Source organism: Microtus ochrogaster, unplaced genomic scaffold (assembly GCF_000317375.1).
Source record: "Microtus ochrogaster isolate Prairie Vole_2 unplaced genomic scaffold, MicOch1.0 UNK1, whole genome shotgun sequence".
Classification (NCBI taxonomy): Eukaryota; Metazoa; Chordata; class Mammalia; order Rodentia; family Cricetidae; genus Microtus; species Microtus ochrogaster.
In genome coordinates this window covers 27,245,145-27,252,973 of record NW_004949099.1, presented here as the reverse complement: position 1 = coordinate 27,252,973, position 7,829 = coordinate 27,245,145, and the positions used below count along the sequence as shown (strand labels likewise).

Below are 7,829 nucleotides of genomic sequence, written 5' to 3'. Positions count from 1 at the left end.
ATAAATTTAAAAAAAAAAACAATAAAAAAAATAAAAAAAAAAACAAAGTAGAAGTTAGCTAAGGGAGTTAGTTCTGCCTCCAATATGACTGACTGGAAGGTGAGTAGTGGACTAACCAGACATTGTTAGAAACTGTAGGAAAGCTGGGCGGTGGTGGCGCACACCTTTAATCCCAGCACTCGGGAGGAAGAGGCAGGCGGATCTCTGTGAGTTCAAGGCCAGGCTGGTCTAGAAACCAAGTTCCAGGACAGGATCCCTGGCTACCAAGAAACCCTGTCTCAGAGGGAAATTCTTATACCATTATGGCAGTCTAGAGTTGCTGAGAAAATGTTTCTGGTAATGTTGGTTCCTCAAGCTTAATCTCCATTTCCAGAACAAAATGAGGCAACAATGATGTAAAACCAGCCATTAGGCCCATTCCCATATCGAAGAACATTCCTCTAAGGGGCGTCGTAAGGTGGCAGTGCAAGTGACAGCCACCATTAATGTCTGGTCTGCCATTAAGTGAACCTGTTATCAGGAAAAGCATAATTCTGCCAAGTAGGCAAGATGACTCTGGGTTGGAACTATCCAGAAAAAAACAACATTGGTGTACTTAAATAATTATGGTAATTTTTTGTTGTATAAATCTCCCATTTGCCCAAGTGGCCAGACTTGTAGTCTCCTACCTCTTTTTAAATTGTTGAAAGTGTAACATGGGTGGGGTCATGACTTGGAAGAGATTTAAGGATAACAGTGTATGTGGAATGTTATAAATCTAAAGCCTATTTAAGCTGGTAAAATGTTCTGTTTGAAGCTGGTTCCCTTTTGTGCATGAGCCAGAACCAGTTGCATGCTATTGTTAAAGAGATTTTCCTTTATTCATTTCTTAAATGTGAGGAGTGATTTCTCACTGGGAAGACATATTAATTCTACAGTATATAATTCTACAGGGCACTTTATGGGTGCAAAAAGTCTCAAGAGGTATCCTGCCCCAGCTGTTTCAGGGAGACTATCTGCAGGCAATTAACAAAAATTTGACAAGAGAGATTTAAAATCGAAAATTTTGTTTTTGTCTTTTGAGACATGTTTTCTCTCTGTAGCCCTGGCTATCCTGGAACTCACTCTGTAGACTAGGCTGGCCTCGAACTCAGAGATCTGCCTGCCTCTGCCTTCTGAGTATAAAGCCAAAATGTTTATGTGTGCTTTTTCCCCATCTTGTTACTATAAAGAAGTGGGAACAATAAGTCTAGAAGTCATCTGAGCATGAGCAGGGAGCCACCCTAACTTTGCCAGTCACTGATGGTCCTTTAGTTTCTAGTTACAGCTTGTTTGCCAGCTACTGCCCACTCAGCCCATCAGGCTCAGGACAAACACACCCTTTTGCTTAGAGCTATTCTAAGCGTGCCCCCTGCCCAATACTTTGTAATAATCTGTTGCTGAGTCTCTTGACAATCTGCCCCCACATTACAGATGGTTGTATTTATATCTGTGGCTTTAAGTCACACCAAATGCACCCATTTCCTTACCAGGTTCGTTTGTTGTCAAAGAAGAGAACGAGGTAGAGATGCTCTCGGGCTTCCTGTGTCATCTGTTCCCCAAGTTTTAGAACCTCCAATGGTGGTACAGGGATGGGAACCCCATGATGGAACATACCTTCTCGGGGCATCTTTGGATCAATGATCTGAGAGTATAATACAAGCCCAGTTTGGTTTAGGTCACTTCCTCCCCAAAGCTAGCACTACCTAAGAATTTGAAGAATATGTTACTGGGGCCATAGTGTTGACCTTGCCGTATTATTTCAGAGCCTGGGGCAAGAGAAAAGATAGGGAGAGATGGAAAACTGACTGGGATCTCTCTGGGGTACTTAGGCTACATCTGTCTAACAGTCAACCTGCTAAGGAGCCCTGTGCTCTGTAAGTTGGCAGGGAAAGGGCAAAGCTACACTTTATGATTCCAAGTCCTAGGGCTGGAAAGCAGGGGTAAGGACAAGAGAAACCATAGGCCTACCAGAGCTGGATATGATGGATAACCTCGGCACTTGGCCCACACAAGGTCCAGAGCATCCAATGGGGAGTCCTCGTCCTCTGACAGCCAGCCAGCTCCACGACCCAGACTCTTTCTTACCACTTCACAGGAATGGGAGAGAGGAGGTGGATCAGCAGCTGGGGGGCTGGCAAGGCCTTGAAACTGGGTCCCCAGCACCCCTGACTTTGGGTGAGGGTACTTACTGCTGTGGCCCACGCCGCGGCCAGTGCCCACGGAGTAGGCCTCATTCTCAGTGCCTGAGGTATCTTCACTGCTGTCCTCTGGGAATGTGCCCCGAGAGAAGGAGGGCTTGCCCCGGCCTTGTTTTGAGGGTGTTGTGCTATGGAAAGACAATTAGAATACAACTCAGAGGGGAAAATGAAAAATTACATGGCTCAGGGGTCCTTGTTAAGCACTCAAATCTCGACTTGAAAAGCAGAGACTGTATAAAGTTTGTAATTCAACACACTCTTCAGGGTTAGGCTAGTAATCAGGCTAATGTCACCAAGTGGAAAACATGCCTGTCTATAAAAGCAATGCCAACAAGAGCTGCCAGATCTTCTATTTTAATTTATTGTTCTGAAGTACTTGAGATCGATCCTAGGGCTTCACACAAGCTAGACAAGTGTTCCAGCAAGGAGCTACATCCCCAGTCCTTGAGACAGGGTCTTGCTACGTATGTAGCCATGGCTGGCCCAGAACTTATTCCATAACCTAGTGACCTTGAGCTTGCAGTAATCCTACCTCAACCTCCCAAGTGGTGGGGTTATAGGTATGAGCAACCACACCCAGCTCTTTCTGATTTTTCTTTCCTGCTTTTTTGAGATAGGGTTTCTTTGAATAGCCCTGGCTGTCCTAGAGCTCATTCTGTAGACCAGGCTAGCCTTAAACTCACAGAGAGAGATTCCCCTGTCTCTGCCTCCTGAGTGCTGGGATTAAAGGTGTGTGCCACCACCACCCTAAAGGATCCTTTGATTTATTTTTAAAGATTTATTTATTTATTGTGTATACAGTATTCTGCCTACATTCATGCTTGCAGGCTAGAGGAAGGCACCAGATCTCATTACAGAGGGTTGTGAGCCACCATGTGGTTGCTGGGAATTGAACTCAGGACCTTTAGATGAGCAGGCAGTACTCTTAACCACTGACCCATCTTTCCGGCACCCGATCCTCTGATTTTTAAAGAGAACACAGAGACAGAATTTTATGTGGATTCCATTTTTTGCTTTTAAGAAAATTTAATCCTATCCCCCACCCCAGTTTTTATTGATTTTATCTGCATAGGCATTTCGTCTACATGTATGTCTGTATCATATGTACGCAATGCTAATGGAAGCCAGAAGATGGTATCCGATCCCCCTGGAACTGGAGTTCCAGTACACTGTGTAGATGCTGGGAATTAGACAAGGGTCCTCTGGAAGAGCAGCCAGTACTCTTAACCGCTAAGCCATCTCTCCAGCCCTGTATTCGGTTATTAGAAACATCTTAGTGACCAAAATAAAGTATGTCTGAAGGCCAAATCCTAGCTATAAGGCACAGTTTGCTCTAAAACATCGGCTTAACCTAAGACAGTGTGTTCTGTTCTGTTAGGGTGACTGATCTATCCGATTTATTTTATAGGGACACTTGGATTTGAACTCCTTCCTTTGGACTGAAATGGCTGTCACCTAGCTCCCATGGGAGAACCTGGAAAGGCATCCTGCAGATTGCCTCCCATCTGCAGGGCTAGTACCTGGTCCGGTCTGAGGCGGCACTACTGCTGCTGCTGCTGCTGGACTCAGAGTCTGAGCTGCTCCGGGGAAGGTTGCAGTCATTACGGTACACCAAGAAACTCTTCTTCACTGGCTGGTTCCCACTGCTGAAGCCATTGGCTGGTAAGTCTTGGAAGAGGGAAGGAACCAACTGGTCAGAAAGATGTAGATCAGAGCCAGCATGGGGGTTAAGGTGGAATGAGTCTGGGTTTTCTTTCTGGGCTGAAAAATTCCTCCAACCTTGGCCAGCAGAGATAGCTCTAAGCAGTTCTACCATAGCAGGCCAAAGCTCTGCACTGACCTTCAACTTCCCTTAGCCTAAAGACACAAAGGATTTAAAGGGCAGGAAGTTCCCCAAAAAAGGAGAGAAGAGAAAAGGTAAAGTGATAAGGGGAAGAAGGGCTTGGATGGGAACCTGGCTGGGTCAGTTTCACAAATGAAGGATGAGGGGATGGGATTAAAGGACTCCTAAGGACCCTTCTAGCTGACTTTTATCTAGCTGACTTTTACAGGGAAATGAAGGGAGAGCTCAAAGTATGCTGGGAAGAATGGCAGCTCTGCTCACTGTCTTGGGGCAGGGGCTGGGTGATGATGAGGCTCACCCATTGGGGGGTCTTCTGTGGACTTATCACTGTCGCTGTCTGAGCTTGAACTGGGTCGGGGGCTCCTACCCCGCTTGCGCTGACGCAGGGAGCCCATGATGGGAAGCTGGGGGGGCCCCACAGGACTGCCTCCGTGGCTGGGGGTCATCTGGCTCTCCCGGTTTTTGGGGGGCCGGCCCGGCCTCTTGGGCGGTCCAGCTGTCTTCGGGTTCTTTTTGGAGAACAGAACTGAGGTTCTCCTGCCCACCTCATGTGCGGGGGTTGAGGACATGTTGGGACCCAGGCCTGGAGCAGAGAAAGAGAGAAAGAGAGTTGGTGAGGGGCCTGACATGAAAGGAAGGGTAGATGTCCAGGGTAACACCCTGGGAATATAGGATCATTACTATATCTAGAATTGGGGAGATGATATGGGGATTCAGAACAACTCATACCAACTGCCAGAGAGCAGCTAAGAGGCCCCTGACTGGGAAATGAAGGAGAAAGTTCAGCTACTTGTGCAGGAAGGACCTCTGCCTAGGGTACAGCAGGGCTGAGTATATATTGCAGGGCCAAAGTCTGACTTGCTTTGGGGTCCATCTTGCTATGGGGTTCAGACCTTTGCTTGTCTCCTGGCTGCTGCTCTCTTCTGCGGCACTGTCTGTCTGTCCATCCTTATCACAGGCTGCAGGGTGGGGTGTCAGACTGCCCCGGTTGGAGGGGCCATGACGCTCAGGCCCATCCCGGCCAGTTTCCCGCTGGTGAGCAAGTTTCCGTCGCAAAGCCGTCATCTCTTTCTTGATCATTTTTGCACGGCGGGAACGGCCCACACTTTGCTTGCTGGCATTGACTTCGTCCAGCCGCTCTAGCAACAACTTTAGCTGCTCTTCTACTGGCAGGTGTTTCTGGTTCTCCAGCAGGACCAGCCGTTCTTCCTCTGCTGCCAGGGAGAGTTGGAGAGAGAAAGGTCAGGCTCATGGCAGCCCATTGGGCCCCTTGAACCTGGGCAGGCAGCAGGAACCCACTCTTCCCATTGACTTCTCCCAGGAAAAGCTACAAAATGGCAGCACAAGTTTGCAGAATGGTGGCCCAGCTATCCATTCACCCAGTCTTGCTTCTTGGGGGAGCATTCCAGGGGAGAGCCCACTGCTACTCAGCCCAGCTACTTTCTGCCTGTACTGCCTGTCCCCAGGAAGGGACTTTTGGAGACCTGTCCATTCCTGGCATTGGCCTCTATGCATGCAGATGACTGATCCATCACCCACCATCTTCAATGTGATGTGGGGCCTCCTCTCCGGCCAAGTTGTGAGGGATATGCATGCCCGTTTCAAAGTCAATGCCCATTTTTTCTGCCTGTCGCCGTGCCTGACGGAGTACAGCGCCACCCTGCTCACGGAGTCGCACCGCTGCCCTGTAGAAGATGGTGTCCTTGGCATTATACTTTAGGCAGTTGCTGACAATGAGGTTGAAGTCCTCCTCAAAATCATCAAAATTCAAGTAGCGATAAGCCTCCAAGTTCTGCTTCATGGTGAAAAAGTCCATGGGCTTTTTGATGTGGTCTAGGTAGTCAGGTACCTGGGAGAGCAGGGTAAGTGTCTAAGTGGAGATCTGATCTTATTTCCCCAAACCCTACTCTTAACAGCCACCCCTGAAATGTATCTAGCAACCTCCTCCCACCACAGTTAAGAGGCAAGCTTGTAGTACAAAGAACGTTCTAGTCCTGAGCTGTGTGACCTTAGTAGTCTGTTAACCTTTCTGGGCCTTATTTTCCTCTCCTGGAAAATGGTGATGAAAATGCACGCAAATCTATTTCCTGGAACCATGGCAGCTTTAATAGGGAAAAAAAAAGGCCATGAGAATTCGCTAAAAATTGTAGTGTTGTATTCCTGCTGTTGTTCCTGCTCATTATTAGGCTCGTGGTAGGCTGCTGCCACGAGAGAAAAGTGAACCTAGGGCTTCAGAGCTGGCTCTTTAGATTCTGAGCCTTTTTAAGTTCCCATTCTAGGGCTGGGCACCCTGAAAATATCTTCCTGCCTTGTGATTATTCATCTGGCAGACTCTGGGAGAGGAGTGCAGATGGCCTCCCATTCTGAGTTCTTGGGTTGTGATGAGGACAGGAGCCCAGGTGATACGTGTGGCTCTAGTTCATCCTGCCCCAGAGCCACCGAACCCTTTATGTCTAGGTTCCCACCTAGTCCCTGGGCCAGACCTGCAGCAGGGGTCCAACTGGGAGAAGAAGAGAAAGAAGGTGGAGTGAGGGGAAGGGATTCTTACTTCGTCCAATTCGGTTACCTCAGACAGAGGGACCGGCTCGCTGAAGATGTTGCCTGTGTCCTTCTCTTGGAGCTGCTCCAAGGTTTTTCGGAGGAGGATGAGGAAAGGGGTCAGCTGCATTTCCATGGCAATCTGCTGGATCTTAATCTGGCACACAAAAAGGCTGGATCAGTCAGGCCCCGGCCAGTTCCTTAGCAGAGGAGATGGTCCCTGCTGGCTTAGAAACATGTTTTTCTCATCCAGGCCCTAAGAAAGACAGCTGTCTCTATCTACTTTGGTCCCCCTTCCTTGAACTCCCGGCCTGAGCTCCCTGGATCAGAGGTTAGGATTCTGTGCAATCTCCTTTGATACTCAGCTTCCCACAGGCCTAAAAGCACATAGTGCTGGGATACTCAATGCCAGTATGGGCTTTGGTGCTTCCCAGCCAGGGACATAGACTCTCCCTCCTCCAGAGCTGTGTTCTGCTTTGAGAACCAGGACTGGCCCAGGAGCACTCACCGTCTCCCTTTTGAGTTTCTCTCGCTTGCGGATCAACTCCACCAGCAGCCGAGCTCGCTCCAGGTCATGCCGCAGCCGCTGCCAAGACTTGAGCTGTTCTTTGAGGGCCCAGTTTTTATCTTCAGAATCTCTCTGTGGAGGTAAAGGGACATAAGATGGTGAGAGCCAGAGGAGAGTCTAGCAAGAAACCTAGGCCAAGAGCAGGGCAAGTCCAAGGAGAAAGCCCAGTAATTTATCAATAGCACCTCCATCTATGTGTTACCAAGGTCTAGCACCAAAATAATTCTCAGCATATTTGTTGAGTTAATGAACACACAGGAATGATGCCTTTCCACCAACCTGGTAATATATAGATTTCATGCTGAGCCTGCTTTAGGGGTTAATATAAAGGTGGAAAAATCTTAAGCTCTTTGATGCTACAGGCTATCACTACAAATTTTGGTCCTTGTCCTTTTGGTACTAGTTTTCACAGCCCACAGGGATTTGGACACGGTACCCCGACTTGATCACAGTTCCTCTGAGACTGAAGGTGTGTCTGCAGACGCCGAAGTAGTGGGACCCCATTCCGTGACTGTCGTTTCAGAGTCCAGTAGCTGTGTAGCCTCTGCATGAACTGGCTCTTCCTCTGGATGGTCAGGCGGTTGGTGATCTTACTGAGTCTGGAAACCAGGGAACAAAGAAAAAACCTGCTACGTCTTTTTTTTTTTTTTTTTTTTTTTTT

At 48.2% G+C, this 7,829-nt stretch overlaps 1 protein-coding gene across 6 annotated transcripts in view; it reads right to left on the bottom strand.

Moving 5' to 3' along the window:
- Brpf1 (bromodomain and PHD finger containing 1) overlaps positions 1 to 7,829 on the bottom strand; it is an 18,816-nt gene that overhangs the window by 1,346 nt on the left and 9,641 nt on the right. Inside the window, exons 4-13 of one of the 6 annotated variants that reach the window (XM_005364999.3) lie at positions 7,605 to 7,767; positions 7,109 to 7,240; positions 6,611 to 6,757; positions 5,602 to 5,911; positions 4,956 to 5,276; positions 4,361 to 4,645; positions 3,740 to 3,887; positions 2,211 to 2,347; positions 1,990 to 2,108; positions 1,509 to 1,663 (exon numbers count right to left, since the gene is read on the bottom strand). In XM_005364999.3, coding sequence (XP_005365056.1) covers positions 1,509 to 1,663; positions 1,990 to 2,108; positions 2,211 to 2,347; positions 3,740 to 3,887; positions 4,361 to 4,645; positions 4,956 to 5,276; positions 5,602 to 5,911; positions 6,611 to 6,757; positions 7,109 to 7,240; positions 7,605 to 7,767 — 1,917 coding nt within the window. Of the gene's footprint in view, positions 1 to 1,508; positions 1,664 to 1,989; positions 2,348 to 3,739; positions 3,888 to 4,360; positions 4,646 to 4,955; positions 5,277 to 5,601; positions 5,912 to 6,610; positions 6,758 to 7,108; positions 7,241 to 7,604; positions 7,768 to 7,829 lie in introns of all 6 variants that reach the window. The other 5 variants (XM_026788092.1, XM_013352915.2, XM_013352916.2 and 2 more) reach the window with 5 other exon arrangements.